The 19,213-nt window shown below is 32.7% G+C and overlaps 3 protein-coding genes across 3 annotated transcripts; all 3 read left to right on the top strand.

Moving 5' to 3' along the window:
* Window positions 1-3,346: 3,346 nt before the first annotated feature.
* On the top strand, window positions 3,347-9,075 carry TRIADDRAFT_56610 (uncharacterized protein; the record flags this gene model as incomplete). The annotated part of the gene is made up of 13 exons (XM_002112921.1): window positions 3,347-3,382; window positions 3,512-3,613; window positions 3,829-3,894; window positions 4,146-4,337; window positions 4,483-4,713; window positions 4,834-4,894; window positions 6,546-6,641; window positions 6,745-6,895; window positions 7,153-7,324; window positions 7,465-7,587; window positions 8,243-8,578; window positions 8,676-8,846; window positions 8,977-9,075. 13 exons carry the CDS (start codon window positions 3,347-3,349, stop codon window positions 9,073-9,075), a joined length of 1,836 nt encoding a protein of 611 aa, XP_002112957.1.
* Window positions 9,076-12,072: 2,997 nt separating this feature from the next.
* On the top strand, window positions 12,073-13,985 carry TRIADDRAFT_25736 (uncharacterized protein; the record flags this gene model as incomplete). Its single annotated transcript, XM_002112920.1, has 10 exons — window positions 12,073-12,225; window positions 12,303-12,353; window positions 12,430-12,501; window positions 12,587-12,705; window positions 12,807-12,873; window positions 12,983-13,108; window positions 13,213-13,404; window positions 13,486-13,592; window positions 13,682-13,784; window positions 13,887-13,985. The coding sequence occupies 10 exons, from the start codon at window positions 12,073-12,075 to the stop codon at window positions 13,983-13,985; spliced, it is 1,089 nt and encodes a 362-aa protein (XP_002112956.1).
* Window positions 13,986-15,134: 1,149 nt separating this feature from the next.
* TRIADDRAFT_26011 (uncharacterized protein) lies at window positions 15,135-17,248 on the top strand (the record flags this gene model as incomplete). Its single annotated transcript, XM_002112919.1, has 9 exons — window positions 15,135-15,308; window positions 15,435-15,503; window positions 15,618-15,709; window positions 15,842-15,964; window positions 16,062-16,122; window positions 16,235-16,291; window positions 16,422-16,550; window positions 16,916-16,975; window positions 17,129-17,248. 9 exons carry the CDS (start codon window positions 15,135-15,137, stop codon window positions 17,246-17,248), a joined length of 885 nt encoding a protein of 294 aa, XP_002112955.1.
* Window positions 17,249-19,213: the final 1,965 nt, after the last annotated feature.

Raw genomic sequence — 19,213 nt, 5'->3', positions numbered from 1 at the left:
GCATCATCCTTTGTAAAAATAAGTTAAAAGCATTTAAATACACCTAGATATATTAAGGCTCTAACCATTAATTGAATGATTGATTATGAATAAAATTCCTTACTTGCAGGCTTTCTGACACTTTCAAATTTTTGCTACCGCGTCAGGCAAACTTGTTATCTCATACTGCAAATCGAATATTAGGCTTAATAGTTTAGGTAGGTAAAAATGTTTTCGTAAAAAATACGTAGAATTTCATTTCAAAATGTAACCCAGACTATTTATGTTTGATATGATTAGATTCAAAATATCATCTTAGTAAATCTACTTTTATTAATTGTACAAGCATAAGCTTATTCTCCGATACAGGTGAAACTGACTTATTTGGAAGAAGACTAGTATTTACAGAAAGATATCATCGAGATGAATTTACACGTTTACGTTGTAACGGTACTTTGCTTGATAATGGCAAGCGATGGTAATATGCTAGTGGAATCTTTGGATGGAAATTTAACTAGTAAACCATCAATACGTATATTGGCATTAGTGCCACACAACAATTTTGGAAGAACTGGAATTGATCAAATTGAAAGTATAAAGTTAGCTGTATCAGATATTAATACTAATCCCCATATATTGAAAGGTTACAACTTGGTGGCTAATATTGGTTTTACTCGAGTAAGTTGTCAACAATAAACTGCAGTTTTATCGACTAGGCTTTATTATTTACGATAAATTTGATAGCCACAGAGGCTATACTAGTACATAAATTTTATTAGAGCGAAAATTTAGAAGTGCGTCAAGAACTTTGTGGTTAATCATGAATGTAGGAATAATGATCAGCCTAACCATACCCTAATCCTGTAATGTTCTAATGTAGTTCGGTAACCATATTTACAAAATTGCAATTATTAGTTTACAGCCCTTTGATATACCCTGACACAGTTACGACAGTAAAATTAATGATACCTTAGTTATTTCAACTTCAGGTTTCAGAAATATTAAGCATATATCTAATTCTATGCTTAAAATCATATACACTGTAAATGAAAATTCTAGCAACGAAAAATCTGCATATGGATTAAACCGATAATTATTAGTTCGTTCAAAATCTAGTGCATTACTTAAGCCAACCTATAAAATTCACAAAATTTAACTTTACGATAATGATTAAAACGTCGTTGTGACATCATAAGAACTATTATCTACCTTCATATCGCCAGTTAACATTTTTATTTTCTATTGGTACTAGTTTAATCCTGCACTAGCAGCCAATATTTACATACGTTCGTCGCTTCATAATCAAACAACTGAAGTTTTCGGAATCGTTGGCCCGATAAGAGCAAGTTGTGCTGAATACGTTGGCGCTATTTCCAAGTATTGGAATCAGGCCATGGTATGGTCATATACATGTAAAATATAGTACTATAAAGCGATTAATTTTATTTTATTTATTCGCTCTTATACTAATAATGAATGACAAAGAGTGAATGAAATGTCAGTATTCTAAGTTGACGTTAAATTAAATAGCTTTGAAAGGCCTCATATTCCGAGAAAGCTATTCACATAACATTTACAGTAAACCAAAAATCTATTCGTAGAATAATTATTTTCACAAAATACACTTTACTGAGCCCGTGACTGCTAGAACTCTTCTGTAAACGTATTCTAAGGATTAAAATGAAATCTTCCTTAATCTTGATTTATTCTAAGAACGAAAACTTATGACAGCCCTCATAATCATTACACTTAATAATTGCGATTATAAAGAAGCCTATTTTCAGTTGTACAAATATATATAAATATAAGATTGTAACTATCGTTGGATAAGATAGTATAGGATTGATTTATAAGCCAAATAATGTGGATTTTAGCTTTTAATGATACTTATTGCTTACGCATCAGATTCATACAAGTTTCTATGATTAAAATTTCTCTGCATGCCTAGAGATTAGTACATGCTGTCTCATATAACATTCCTAGAAAACATTTAGAATAATATTAACCGAGGACGAAACTAATTTTTAGTAGAATTTTGCTCTTTATCAGGTAATTAATAAGCCGAATTGCCGTCAATTGCACTGGCTCGGACGATTTGCTGTAGATACTCCACCGCATTAAATTAGTTCTAGGCTGTATAGGATTGAACGCTACAAAATTTTAAATCTTCCCTCAGTACGTCATATCTTATATCGATGTTAATGTTATTATAGATCATACATACACATTAAGAGTATACATTAACAGTGTATTGTGGTTAAAATATAGCATTCACGTACACTAATGTTGAGTAGATGTTGTATATCGCCTAAACTACTAAACTGTACAGCGGTAAATCGTCGGCGTTAAACTGTCCTAGACCACAATTACAGTGGCTTATAATACTTATGAAGGACTCAATAATTGCAACTGGACTGTATTGATAACGAAATACATTGCTGATATTACGCTTACCATAGCAGCTACATGATAGGTTTTAGAATACTTTATGCCATAGTTTAAAGTTTATTTTTTCAACAAATTAATTGATTGGAAAATACTAGTAGTACTTGCTAAAGAAGAAATTGCGTATCAAATCTTACGGTATACAGTAGTAAAATTTAATGGTTTTATCTTCTTCAGAGTTGATTCTCTTTCGTAAATTAGTAAAAATAGATTAAATACCATTCATTCTGTTATCATTCTAAATAGTCTTGTCAGATAAACATCTGTACAGAACATTAACAGTTCTTCATGAATATTCTTAGAAAACCATGTTGTATTGATTGAATACGTTTGTATTGTACGGTACGATACGTAACTTGTATGATAAGATAAAAAAAAGTTAGGTATATAAGGATTTGTCGGGTCCTCGAGAGGCTGGAGTTGCAATAAAGATTAGATTTAGAATAAGAGTGACCTTGGTTTTTACGTCTAAGTTTTCTACAGGTTAACCCACACTCTCCTCCATGAGATTTTCAACCATTAAATTCATCAGTTCATCGGTCGAATATTAGTAAATAAAGGCCGGACCAACTCAAATTACTTTACCAATACTTTCTTATACTAACAAAATAGTATTGATTAAAATATGAATTATATAGATTGCTGCGACGATAGGAATTCATAACAAATAGCTTATCAAATAATATAATCATGTATTGCACATAGGATATTAAAATTTAGGATTGTTATTTTGAGTATCGTGATGAATATTAAATAGATTGCTGTAATTGTAGCCATTTATAAACTTGAATTAAATTGTTTGCATTTTGTTTCTGACGTAATTTAGGTTTCCTTCGGATCATCTTCGTTGTTACTAAATGATCGTAAAAATTATCCTTACTTCTACCGCACAGCACTTTCAGATCTCAGTTTTAATCCAGCCATGGCTGCAATAGCGGAGTATTTTAATTGGACTAAGGTGTCCATCGTTTACCAAATTTCACCATCTCTTACACTTGTTAGTATTTTCTTAATAGACAGCTATTTCCATACAGTTTTCTGATCAGGACCAATGATACACTTAATTCACCAATAATCAATGCTATAGTCTATTAGGGATCTAACTAAACGGTTTGCAGCTAAAAATATTACATTATTGACAGCAGAAGGAATAGTTGATGATGCAAAGGATGTAATAAAGAACTTAAAGGTAACTGTAATTGCATTTTTAAAATATTTTATGATACACACCTATAGGATATAACAAAGCGTATAAAACACCAGAGCAAATTAAGTTTCCCTTACAGAAGAATTGTTTAACATTATTAATAATACTGATTTCTGAGCTTGATGAATAACCTCGGTAATTAAATTCCATGGCCGTGATCTAAATATCAAATTCTGTAAATCTTGCTTTCATTGCAGAATAAGGATGCAAGAATAATGTTCGTGGTTTCACGGCCAGATGCAATTTCGTACGTCCTGTGCGAGGTAATTTGAAGCATCATTTCTGTAACTGAAATAACGAATTTTAAAATTCGCAACGGTCAATAATTAGCATGTATTGGTACGGTTCTAAAAAGAATTGCTCACTAAATCTGCCATTTCAGAATCATTATCAGATGGTCAATGTATCTTGTTTAACGACGAAATATTTTTTACGTTATGATATTAAATATAGCAGACTGTAAACATATGGAGTTACTCAATTATTAACCAATTACGGATCATTTTAATAATAGGCTTATAAGAAGCAATATTACGGGCCTAAATATGTTTGGGTATTTCCAGGATGGTATCCAAAACATTGGTATATGGACTATATTGCCAAAGATATAAATTGCTCAAGCAATCAAATCTACCAAGTTATACAAAATTATTTATCTGTTTATCAGTTTTATCCAATAAATAATAAAACGACCATATCCGGCAGAGTAAGAGAGTAACAAATACCATTATCTTAAAATTCAGCATTAGAACTATCTTTCAGTAACTTTTAATTCTTGCTTATTGCCAACATGGCTGGATACGGTAATTTTTCTTTTATTTCCTTTATTTATAAACCTTTGATACGAAAAGAGCGCAGCCGGTTTTCAAGAATATTTCCATAAATTTCGAAACATATCTCAGAATGATTATCTAAAAGGCTATGTTTATGACTCCGTTTGGACGCTAGCACTGGCATTAAATCAAACAGATCAGCAGCTTACGTTAAGTGGTGGCTCTCTACTAGATCTTAAGTATCAAAATAATCGAAAGATGCGTATAATAAGCGAGATGTTGGATAAAACTAATTTTGTTGGAATTACGGTGGGACATTGTCTTGTTCAAAATTTTCAAAATTTTCGTAAACTTTCCAAGGCTATAGAGAAACGAAAAATAATCAGTAGGAGTATAATCATTATGCTAACGGAATTTTTCAATTAACAGGGCCAAATAAACTTTAATGGTGCAGATAGGGAATCTAACGCCTACATCTACCAGTTTTTAGGTAATAATAGATATTCTTGTAATTTTTCACCTTTATTCATGACGCACGACAGGTATGCGAAAGAGGAACTTCGTTATGGGGAGGATAAGACAATTATATGAGTGTGATAAAGCGTCTTCTCAAAAAACAACACGAACTACAGTTTCTTGTAAACTTCACTTTATTACATAAGATCAGGTTCATCTCATAACTACCAAGGACTATCTGAATTATCACAGCAATATTCACAATTTATATATAATTAGTTACACAATGATTTTCTTTCAAGCACAATCATACCAATTAAGTTACAAAACTCACATCTAAATTTACCATCACGCTATCAATTCATAATTCGCACTTCTAATTAAAGCGTTACAAATCTCACCGTACTAACATAATTAGAGCTATCCATTATTATCTCTGAATCTTAATATAAGCATCTCAATACAATTACTACAATACATTCCGTAAACATCTCCTATAATTAGAAACTTTTGCAGTCTTATAACCTAGCGTACAATTTATCAATTTTCGCAGTATTCCATAATTTTAGTCTTAAACTTATTTGGGGCTTCACTACAATAAGCATATTACGTAATGCAATATACAGCATGATCTAATAAACTAATATGACACCACGCTCACCGATCTTGAAGAAACTCGACCACTATTCTGATGCGGTAATCGTCGCAAATACTGAGCATGTATATAGTAACAATTTTTATGGAGGATTTAAAATTAAATAAACGATTTTTATTCTCCTCACATTGCAAATTATATCCGTTGTTATTATTTTACTAGCACATTGCACTTGTAAATAGCAGGTAATAAGTTTCCGTCCAGTATCCAATTATGAGGATGTCAAGCTATTCCAATATTTCTTTCAGAAGTCTCTAAAATTAGTCTATTTTCATATGGTATATTATAGTAAAACTAGAAAATAATATTTCGTAGAATAGCCCGCTAACAAAAAAACTATCAGAATTTGTCCATACACAAATAGATTTAAGCTTCCATCTATCTAAATACGGCTCACAAACGCTATCATTAATTTTGTTCATAATTTTAACCGAAGTATAATAAAATTGCTCTTATCTTAATAAATACGAATAGGTCATTTAATTACGGCTCCTATACACCAGGAATTGATAATAGTGGATGCATCTAAAGTGATCATGACTGAGGATATTGTACCATGACATATTAAAATCCAAATGCACACTCACTTTAATTACCGCTTCACAGTTTTGCGTCTAGAAATTATTCTAGGTTAATGTTTGGCATGCCGTTTTACGGAGCAAACTCTATATAATTTTCCGCATTTCACCTATTCTATTTAGTTATAATTTATTACTTATCGATTATTTTGGTGTCTTTCATAAGTAAAACATTCGGTAGCAGGTTGAAACTACTAAAGCGTTAGTCGAATTTGAAGAATGCTAAGTTATAACGAAGTGATAATCTTAGACTAACATTTATTTAATTATCGAGCAATATCTTATTTTGGTATTCGTTGATAGTACTGTTGCCTACGATGTTTTTCAAACTTTTATATGTGTTACAACTACATAGTCTTATAGTATTATCTAAGCACCGATAATTATAATTAATGTTTATGTAGACGTACTGTATATTAATTACAATTTGGCTTTGTTTTATTTACTTTAAGGCAATAAGAGTGATAACTATACTGTACAAGTTGGGATTTACCAAAGGAAGCTTGACACAATTGAATGGGATCCAAATCAGCGAGTTCAATGGTTAGGTAAGACTGTAAATATACTATTTACTATTCATGAATAAATACCACTTGCTTAAATGCTCTCAAAATAATGCAACGCATTTGTACCGTTCTCTCCTTGTAACAGGTGATCGAGTACCGGTATCACATGTTTCCATCGAAACAGAAACTATTTCTATATCAATTCCAGCCTTAATAGCGTTTACAATCCTCTCTGGAATAGGAATATTGTTCTGCATCGGCTTAATTGCTTTTACTCTAAACTATCGTCATGACAGGTATTGTAGTTACGACGTTTTAGCATTATAAATTAATATCCATATAAATTTATGTACTATAGAGCTTACATCACCATCTGTTTGAAGTTTAAATATCAATATCAAATATAATCAACATAGTCTATTGTAAAAGGTTAAAGAAATCTGTACCATCTGCCATTATTAATATCGGTATGCTAAATTTCCAGGCATATTAAATTATCCAGCCCTCGTATTAATATCGTTAGCGCTATAGGATGCTTGATTTGCTATTTTAGCATAATCGTGTTTGGAATCGACTCTGGAGTTGTTCCTTTAATCACCGTACCAGCATTTTGTACAGTGAAAATTTGGCTCTTATGCATTGGATTTACTTTCGCTTTTGGTGCTTTATTTGCCAAAACATGGAGAATTCATAAAATTTTTACTTGTAAAACTAGGCAATCTGTAGTAAGATCATATATTAGCGAGGGCAAAATTTATCCTTTGTACAAACATTGAATATTTTTAAATGGTTACAATAGTTTAAACATAAGCCTTTTATTCTTTATACGGTTAATTGAATAAATTTTGTCCTGCTTTTCGTTTAGGTTATCAAAGATTGGCATTTGTTGACGACGGTTTTCCAGTTATTAATCATTGATGTTATTATTTTACTATGCTGGACCATTATCGACCCTATGCAGCTAAAGCACCTTACAATTACAACACAGGTAAAGCTAGTAAAATCATTCAAAAATATTTACATTGATGTAATAAAATATCTTCAAATAATAGAATAAGAACTAGAGTTTCTTGTATACCTTAACTTATTATATAAATTAGGCTCGTCTTACAATTACCAACGACTTTTAGTTGCAATTAGACTATCTTAATTGTTCTTGTAAAATTTATCATTTATAGACTGAACTACAGCACAGACAAATTTCAATACAGCAGTATTACTAATTATATATCAATTAATGGATAGTATATCGCATTATTTGATATTGAGCGTGAATTAAATTTACAATAGGAATACTTATCTTTTATTCCATGAATCGAATATGGTTTTAAACCATCAATTTATTTGCAATCTAAGTTATCATTCTTGCATGGTTCAACATTAGCACAGTAATTACTCAGTAAATGTTTTAAGCATCTATTTGTTCGTGAGTTTGTGTGGTAGTCACTTGATTATCCTTTAAATGTTAAGGGCTCATAATATAAGAGGATAGCTCATAAGAAAACGCTTTCTGAATGAAGTCATTTACTTGATAATAATGACGATACAAAGGAATGAATTAAACGTTATAAACACACATAGCGTAAACGATATTAGTCTAGTAATAGTAATTTCTTATTAACCACTATAATTATCAACTATAGATCAATCAAGATGAATCAAGTACCATAAGTAGACAATTACAATACTACTGCAGCTGCAACCAGATCGTGGTCTGGATGGCTATTGTTTTTGGATATAAATTCTTATTATTACTCATTGGCAGTTTCTTGGCTTACGAGACAAGAAATGTGACTATTCCTGCGCTGAATGATACAAAATTTATTGGATTTTCAATCTACAATGTCACATTACTGGCTGCTGTAGGTAGTATCATTTCTTTCGTCGTCAGAGCTAGTCCAACAACCCTGTATGTGCTCCATGCGATATTAATATTTATCTGCAGTACAACAACACTAATGTTTATCTTTATTCCTAAGGTATTTATACGGCTTTAAACGAAATATTTCTGATCATAATCGAATCTTTTTACTAAAGTGAGATTGAATTTTAAATATAATGAATATAATTTTGTAGATTTATCAATGGAAACTTGATCGAAAACATGCTGAAGGGGCCTCCACAGGTATAATACATTCAAGTGTAGAGCCTATTGGTTGTTCTCCTGGTAGCAACAACTCTTCGATTGTGATGAGTAGACAAGAAAAAAAATTAAATGCAGAATTGTTAAGAACTCGATTGCAAGAGGTAAATATTCATTTTTATTTGCTTAGCAACTACAAAATTATCTATACTAATTATGACTAAAAGTTAAAGATTTCGAATTTTATTACTCCTTCTGAAATCGTTGACGATAATACTTTTTTTGTTTATTTAGAGCTATAAACACTACCATGAATTGAAAAGGGAAATTGATGCAATTCGGCATCAATTAGCTATTTTGGACTGCGAAGAAACATTGATACCAACGATGTGAATGTTGTGAATGTTAGATAAAATAAATCATCAGTCTTCATAGAATTATTATAGCATTTACAAGCTCGCCTACTTTTGAATAAACCTCGACTTCTGTTATTAGCCAAATTAGTTCATGTTCTGGCTATAAATTGGTTAAGAATAGTGCACGATATCATAATATATTTACATCTCACCAAATTTTGGAAGCTGTGTATTAACCGCTGTGTCTTTAATCTCTTCCATTTTTACTCCGGGTGATCATCATTGTACTTTACACCTTATTGGCGCCTTCAATTTGTCTAATTATTATTTTAAATATTACCTATTCGATTTAGAAGATACTAGTGCAAACTCCCGTCGCTTTACTGACGCACTAGTACTGGTTGTTTACTATAATGGAGCAATCAACAAGGATTAATTATATGTAGCTAGATATAATATCGTTTAATATAGGATTAGCTTATGGGAGCGCACTGCTCCAATAATTAATTATTTGTATTGGTGCTGAGCTCAGGCTCGCTGATTGGCACCATAATTGGTTGTTTTTCATTAGTGTTGTTTACTATCCAAGCTCATACTAAGTCTTGTTAATTGTCTGAGAGTAATTCCCTATAGTAACTTATACAATTTGTGGAAGGAGCAATTTGTTAGTATGCCCTACAAATGAGTGGGGGTGGTGTAAAAGGCCGAGCGAATTGCATTCGCCGGCAGTAGTCGCTCCGGGCTAAGCAGTATTACTATGCATCATCAGCCCATTATCTTATTTAGATTAAAATAATACGCATATAATTGATAGTGCATTGAGAAATGATTATGATCTACTCGTAAAAATTAATTATGGAAGCAATCATAATTAGTAATTAGCATGTCCATCTTTATAGAAAGAATTAAATTGAATGAAAGCTTCACTAATCCTCATAGGGTTGCGCTTATTTTGCGTATAATACTGTACCGTATCGTACAATGTTTAATGTCGAACAAGATGTTGTATGCTATACTCTAAACCGGACCGCTAACATACAGCTACCGGCAATTTGCGAAATCCGTCATTTTTCAAAATAACGGATGCCTTATCTGTCACTACCCCATCGCTGCTGATACTTCAACTATTACACTATCATATCCAATTTATTTTAATTGGATAATTTAAGTATCAGCAGCAATGGGGGTGATGATAGATTGTAAGTAGTGTCTTGGACTACTGCTGTAGAAGAAGACCAAGCCAAGTACATACAGAAGTCCATGGTAGTATTGAAATATTTTCGGTTGGTCTACGGTACAGTAGTCCATGACAATACTGACAAGAAAGAGAGATGGACTTAAAGTGACCGTACTAGGCCAAACAAATGTAGAAGCTTATCATTTCCCGGCCATTATGCAGTATCACTGATAAGAGTGAAACTGGATACCATACTGTACAAAACCAATATGGACGACAATGGTGGAAAATTGTACGCGTTGAAAATGTGCTCAAATCGCCATGTTTTAAAAGGTTAAAATGGAGGAACTCGGACAGACCACTGCTGTACATTATACAGTGTACAGTACAGTACAACACAAAGTCAACTTACTGCAGACTGTAGGCATTTGGCTCTTCGATGCAAAAGACGGACAGCGGGGACAGTCAGATGGTCCCTGATTACGGTACGTCAGCACTGCGTGACCCTGTAGTGCGTGTTTGTGTTCAACAATCGCTGACCAATGGCGGGCGGTCAACCACGATTTGATCTTACTATATGTCAAATCCAGCCACGCCTTTAGAACACCAATCGATTCAAGTTCATATAGTAAGTCACGACACGATTCCACCTAACCCAAGGGGCAAGCTATCAGGCTGATCAGACATTGCAAACAATTATATTATCATTTGCCAAAGAAGAGCGAGCAAGGAAGCAAAATGAGCTTATGTAAGTTGAAAATAAAGTTCAGCATTGTACAGTACAGTAGATGGATTGATGGATGACCTTGTTGAGTGAGTGCAGAGAGGTCTTGATGAGCTACCAGTCGTTATCGATTTAATCGAATCAACACTTCAAAGCAATCTATGCCTCAACTCTATATCTACCACTGCCGTAAATGGAGAATCAACTAGATACCAATTTGGTGTATTTCCATGATTACTGTATTATCATGCTTTTATATTGGTGGCATTGAAGGGTTGAGAATGAAGCTAGTAGGTCTTGTAAAGTTGAGTTGAATATCACTATCACGTTATTCAGTACTGTCGTTGGGATACTACGGACGCTGCTCGATTTTTGAATGTAATCGACAAGAAAACTGCTTAAATGGATGCTAGACTTTAATTTGAATTGCAGGCAGCTAGAAATAATTGGACGAACCCTTGAATATTAATATTCCAAAGCATGACTTCTTTGGTGCACTAATATTCAAACGGCTAAAGATGGATGCCCTCATTGGATGCTCCGTCCTATCAGCAGTTATTGTGGGTCTTTCTATTCTTCCAATAAACTTACAGTACATTCTTTTTTCTTTTGTAACCTCCATGCTTGTTGTTTGCACGGGCATGCTTCATCGTTGACAAGATTATAGAACAACATTGCCTCACTATAATCGTATGCCTTATCCAATGTCAAAGATGAGGCATCAACCTTTGCATCGAGATATTGAATTCATTAACCGTATGTTTTTTTAGTAAATGGCATTAAACGTGCAAATGTACTACCAAACTATTGCAGAGTCCGATTTATCGCTACTGGACAAGGTAGCCAAAAAACATCAAGACATTTGATACGGTATAAATTATTGATTCTTCTTTCAGCCTCATTGTACTGATCACTTCTTTATTCCTATCATTACCGAATGCTAACGATTAATCATCTATGTAAGCATGAGCTGCGGTAGCTACTGTAGAATTGATACAGTATCATTATATATAATTATTACCGATAGGGGTATAGCATCTTGGCTTGGAGTTGGTGGAGGTCTTGCTGCCGCTTGGGGAGTATTGTCAACGGTATGGCAATAAACGGCGTTGCTCAGTCAGATCCTTTGGGAGATGAATATTTGCTTGTATTGTATCACCCTTCAACTTGACTTTTGGATATCTAATCCACTATACTTTACTTTACAGGCAGCTGCAACAAACGATGAAGTTGATACGTCTAAATTTATGACGACACCAGTTACTGATCTACAAAAATTACAGGAGGTTTGATTAAATCGTTAATGGACATAGTCCTTCGTTGTCATAGCTATTCAACTGATGCCTTACGCAAATAATACTAGACTAAAGATGACATGAAAACCAAGATGGAACTGATGATTATGAAAATCCAAGTAGGATATAAATAATGACTTTGTTATTCAACTCAATAATCACTTTTAACGACACACTCTATTACCGAATAATTAGGCAGATTTATGTAAAAGTTTAGAATCATTTGATGAAAAAAAATTTATCGTTGATAAATGGTTAAGGAAAAAAGTAGGTTGACTGTCGTCAAATTCTCTAGACATAATTGATGTAAAGAATAGCCCCTGTAAAGCTAAACTTGAATGCTTGATTATAGGGCGGTGGAGGTATTTCTTGTGTAATTCAAGATGGAACTGTATTTGAGAAAGCTGCTGTTCTTATATCCGTTGTTCACGGGAATTTATCAGAAGATGCTATTAAGAGAATGAAAAGCAGGTTAATCGACACTTACCGCTCGTTTACGATATAGCATAGGATTATCATTGAATACTACCGAAGTTGAATACATTTTGAGTAAACATACATAAATTTGATAGGCGAGGAGATATAAAGGGTAAATCATTGCCATTCTTTGCTGCTGGTATCAGTAGCGTTATACATCCGGTAATACTATAAATAAATAAACTTCTATGACAATTTTAAATAGATTATTTGTTCCAATATAATGAATAGTAACTTACAGACTTTATACTAAAAAAATTAATCACCTTAGCGTAGTCCTATGATACCAACGTTTCACTTCAACTATCGCTATTTTGAAATTATCGATGATGATGGTCAAAAGCACTGGTGGTTTGGAGGAGGATCCGATTTAACACCTTATTATTTAGATGTAGCTGTAGGTTTTATGATCATCATCTTTTAATAACGATATAAATTGCTTTTCAAAGACAATATTTATCATTGCAAAGTAAGTCCATACACTTAACATTTCATAAACAGGATGCTAAACACTTTCACAAGACGTTAAAACGTGCTTGTGATATGCATAACCCGAAATTTTACCCAGAATTTAAAAACTGGTGTGATAAATATTTCTATATTACACATCGTCAAGAACATCGTGGTATTGGTGGCATATTTTTTGATGATCTTGATACATTAGGAAGTCAAGGAACATTCGAATTTGTTAAGGTTAAATTGATGTTGAATTTGTAACTTTATTGCGGCTAAATATTATGCCTATGTAATCCTATTTGAACTTTATTTGTATAGAGCTGTGCAGAAGCTGTCATTCCTTCTTATGTCCCTATGGTAAGGAAGCATGTCAATGATGGTTATGGCTACGCCGAACGTCATTGGCAACTTTTGCGTCGAGGAAGGTATTTAGTTTGTATAGACGACCGATTGGAGTTATTCTAGGCAGTCAAGAGTCTTTGAAGATAAAATGCTGATAATTTTACTGATATAGATACGTGGAATTTAATCTTGTCTATGATCGTGGCACAAAATTTGGCCTAGCAACACCTGAAGCCAGAATTGAATCGATTTTAGCATCTTTGCCTCTAGCAGCTGTAAGTTTATTTCATATGAACAGAATGAACATGTGCAATACCCACTAGAAAAATTTTGTGATACGTTATATAGTTTCAACTGTATAATTGTTTACCATTTAGAAATGGGAATATATGCATTCCATCACTCCAAACTCCAAAGAAGAGGAACTTATGAATGTCTTGAAAGAGGTAAAAGATTGGGCAGCTGAGGATGACTAACATCCTACGTTATTTCTCTGCAGATTGCTAAAGCTACCTAACTGATATAATAAACCAACCTTTGGTACCACTATAATTTGTTACAATGAACAAGACATATATGGCCTTGGAATGAATTTAATTCCTCCTTCGAAAAGATATTATTTCTTATATAGTTTTATTGTAGTTAACATGAATTTATTGATCAATATATCTTACCTCATCGTACAAGTGTAGGATTAATTTTTCCTATGCAAACTAACTACACTTGTAAGTTCGGTATTTATACTGCTTACTTTGCACAGTGATTATTACATTGATCACTTCGTTTAATTGTGAATAATAATTGGCATGGATAGTACTGCACTATTTTGATACCAATATTAATAGTGAAGGAATTTGGATTGAGTAGTCATTGTCCGCAAGCTATTGCTCTGTGGCTCTCTTTATATTAAAATAGTGGTAATCCACATGTTTTACAAATTATATCTAGATTGAAAACTTAGCGGCATACGCTATCGTGTGTAGGTAATATATTAATTTTCCAATAGTACGCGTATCATTTGGTATTTGTGCTTACAATATCAGATGCTTCAATATACAGTAGATTAACGGAAGACCTAATAGATTATTTCCAGTACTCAGTGCTGTAGCCTTGTTCTGGTTTATGGTGTCTATTGAATACTAATTTAGATAAATAACTTTAATTCTGTAAACTGATTCCTCGAGCATGGCATATGACGATAAAGAATGAAATCTTATTGTATTTTGAAAATTTGGCATAAATATTCTTATGATAGATCATACAATTACAACAAAGTAGTTGAATAAAAATCGCCAGAGTTATATTGCGCATTCGCAGCTATTCTGAATACTCAGTTGTTTATTTACACTATACACGCGGTTAATGCTTGTACTTGAACTATAGCACCAAATTACTGTATCCTACATTATTATATCACCTTTCAGCGTAGGGAATTTAGCTTTCTTAGCACGTATCATCTTGAGCTAAATGATAAAGTCATGCTAGTCACCCTATACAGCAATATGACTGGAAACAATATCATTGCATTAATGATATTGCTTGCTTGGGTTCAAGCTAATTTAGGGTTAGAATCTACGAATAAAATTACTAGTAGCTATGATACTGCAGTTAATCAGTCCGATGATATGGTTTTCTTACTTGGAGGTCTAACCACCGTCGGTACTAATAAAATAGCCATTTTAAGCGATAGTGAAGGACCAAGTTATCGTGCCTACTTATCACCCTTTTATATTGATAAATACGAAGTTAGCAACAGGAAATTTCGTCAATTTATACATGCTACAGGGCATAGAACGCAAGTATGTTTAAATTTACATTACATCAATGTTCTAGGCTCAATCATAAATTTATTTCTATCAGAAAATTCGTATATCAAGATTTATCAATATAATTGTTTTTACGATATTAATTAATATCTACGTCAGGCCGAAGAGTTAGGCAGCTCGTTTATTCTTACCGCAATTCCCAAACTCAAATCTACAAGTTCATCGCAAGTAACGCATCTTACATTGAATATAGAACTGCTAGTGTACTAATTACGTTGCATTGTTAGCTTTTATGTAAAAACATGATTCATTAATTATTTCCACTGTAATATTAATGCTAAGGAAAAAGTGGTTGTGGACTCTCCATGGTGGAAGTTAGCTAAAAACGCTAACTGGAATCATCCAGAAGGTTTAAATTCATCTATAAATGGCATGTAAGATAACACCATTGCGACCATTGACAAGCATAAATAACCCCTTAATCATGTATATTGATAAATTATTGATAATCTTATAGAATTTAAACCTGCGATTGTTACTAAACTTATTTAATTTGTCATATTCAGTTTAGATCATCCCGTTGTTCATATGTCTTGGAATGATGCTAATGCTTACTGCAATTGGGCTGGTAAGCGCTTACCTACTGAGGCAGAATGGGAATATGCAGCTCGAGGTGGATTAAATGATAGGTGCGATTCTATACTTTACCCGGTCAATTTAACATATAAAACATTAATGTTATAATGTGTTAGAATTTAAAAATTATGAACTGATAAAATAACTTAGATTATTTCCATGGGGTAATAATCCAATACCGAAAGGCCAGCATAGAATGAATATTTGGCAAGTAGGTTTAGAATATGCTTACTTAAAAGGGGGCAATCATTCAGCCATAACTTGCATATTTCTGCCTCTACCATGATCTAATAGGTTGAGTTATTCATCATAATTTTATTTAGGGAAAATTTCCTAGAGAAAATACAGCAGATGATGGATACATCGGAACAGCTCCGGTAGTTTTGTATTTTAAATGATTTTCTGCTAATACTTAATTGTCCTCTGTTGGCATTTTACTGACTTTAATTGAATTAATAGTAACGTTTTTAACAGATGATAGATAAATCAGTTGTTTAATATGAATTTCAGGTCAATTCTTATTTACCTAATGCTTATGGAATTTATAACACTATTGGTAATGTATGGGAATGGGTATATGATTGGTGGAGTAGACGAGATGGACAATTAAGGTCTCGGCAGGATATTTCCAATAATCCGGTGAGAATATATTAGTATTATGTACCGTATAAGTTGTACATTAAATGACTGAACAAATTCCTTCTCGCTAAATTGGTATAGCATAATCCATTTGAATATGGTAATAAAAAGGTTTTTATTCCACAACTTGTGTATTTGATGTAGCGGTTAAAATTATTCGAATGACTGCTAGTGTCTCATTAAGTTAGGCATACCATGTCAAGTGTAAATATATATATATGTTACACTACTATTTAGCAGAACAATTAATGTCTGTTCTTAGCTGTATATTATCAGATTTTTCTCGATATTAGAGACATGACAGAAATGTATAACTATGGGTATAGAAAATTATTTAACAAAGTTCAACCTTTCTAATTTTATAGAAAGGTCCTAATTCCGGTGTTAAGAAGGTACAAAAGGGAGGATCATATTTATGTCATAAGGTGTGCATAAAAACAAGAATCAGGCTAGCTACGTGAAACAGCACATATTAATTCTCATTTTGAGTACTACCTTAACTTTGCTAACTATTCATGTATATTAAGTCATGCATATAATAAAATTTAATTCTAATATTCAATTCTTCTTATTATTAGTCTTACTGTTACCGATATCGGTGTGCAGCACGAAATGCAGCACCACCGGACACTTCAGCAATAAATTTAGGGTTTCGATGCGCCATGGATATGAAAATGTTTGGTTCTAATGACCATTAGCGACATATTACACTGCAAAGAATACTGTTATAGTAAAGAAAACAGTAAATAAACAATCTGAATACATAAATTAACATATTCTTAATATAAAAGTAGGTCATGCAAAATGCCAATAATTCAAGTTTTACAGAAATTATTTTAATCTTATTAGATATGTGATAATGAATATATCGTATTAGGAATAATTTATATATAATAGAATGCAAACTTCTAGCCGATAGACCTCTATAGAATTATGCTATATAATATGAAAGCTTCCTTATGCGAGTTTATACGAGAATATACACACGTATAATCAAATGAACTATTGTTATCCTAAATTAGGGAACTATAATATTTATCCTAGCCGATGGCTAGTAGCTGAGAGCGAGGTGAAGTACTTAAAACAACAGCCTTATTTTACGTCATCGTTCTTTCTCTACTTAATTGATTTACAGGGAAATTATCTGTTTGATTTCATCTACCCATCCATAAGCTTAGCTATTCAGTGATGCATTTTTTTCCATTTCTATACTGCCTAAAACTGTAAGAACAATTTATTTAACATATCAATTGTTTAATCAAACTGTGATCGTTACTTAAACACGCAGCTCACATTTTGTGACCTGATGAAATAGCATTTAAATTATCAACACCAATAAAACACAAAATGTTCCTTTATAGCAAGAATTTCTCCGGGAATTATAATTATGTAATAATGTACCTTCGATAATGTATGATAGAATATTATAAAGATATTGCCAACATCGAAACCCTGATGTATCCGATGTTTTTGGTTATTAATTATACGCATTGCATATTAATAGTAAAACACATTTTCATCATCTTTATCTTCTTTATGACTTAATATAGCCTAAGTAATACGACAGATAGAATTTACTTCCTCTGAGCAAAAATAAATTAAGTAATCATTATAGATCTCTAATATTAAATTTAGAACATCATCCCTTCAATTGTTCTATTAAAAGCAGTAGGATAACTATCGATACAATTCCAGAAGACCTAGTCTAGCATAACTTCCTACTTTCATTTATAGCATTCTGGAAATAATGTTAGGAATTAATTATAGTATTATTATATAGTACCTACTGCCCTCAATTTCTGACTAGATCATATCAGAAGTGATGTATTTCACAAACATGAGTATCTATAAAATCTCGGATGTAAATGGAATAGGGTTTAGATGTATGACTTACGAATAGTTATCAATTAAGACGAAAGGACATATCGCAAAAATGTTTTACATGAATGATTCCGAAAAGAATTTCAATAGATCGGGCATGGCGATATTACTGATACCCACATCATATTTAGTTTCTGCACTTTCTCGGCTCGTTTCAACATGATAGAGTTTAAGGACTTACAGTTTTGTAATTATGCCATTAGTTTTGAAATAACCAAAATTATCTTGCAAAATATCAATCACTAGTCTTTAATATACTGTAATTTTGCAATTAGTTATTACTCTGTTCGTGTAATAATTTTGTTTGCCTACTACAATCTACTTTTTACGATGGCTATCCTTTGATAGTGATACTGCAAATATTTTGCTAAGGCTCCTAAAAGATAATAAAGAGATTGATTTCTTTTTACTTCTTATTGAAGTCGTTTTATGTTCGCGCTGCTGTTCATTAATTTCTTCTTGATTATCTCGCAAGGCCGATACGGATTGAGCAGATAGTCCACTGCTACCTGGTACGTTGACTACCTCATTGGTAGCCGACTGAGAACTACTGCTAGGAGATGTTGGTGAAATTTTCGATCTCAGAAAAGGTTGCTTCCAACGTAGCTTTTGGCTAGGAGTGCTGCTCTGCTGGCTATTAGATCCGTTGATTGAAAGTTGCATAGTACTATTATCATTCTGGACGGTTATAGTAGCTGGATTTACCTCTTCCTCTTCCTTTGTATGAGTTTCATGATACTTCTCTAAGCTTCTAGGTGTATCATAGCTAGTATTATCACAAC

The sequence above is a fragment of the Trichoplax adhaerens genome, genomic scaffold (genome assembly GCF_000150275.1).
Source record: "Trichoplax adhaerens TRIADscaffold_5 genomic scaffold, whole genome shotgun sequence".
Taxonomy (NCBI): domain Eukaryota; kingdom Metazoa; phylum Placozoa; class Uniplacotomia; order Trichoplacea; family Trichoplacidae; genus Trichoplax; species Trichoplax adhaerens.
The sequence above is the reverse complement of the archived record's forward strand: the minus strand, read 5'-3'. Positions and strand labels throughout refer to the sequence as shown.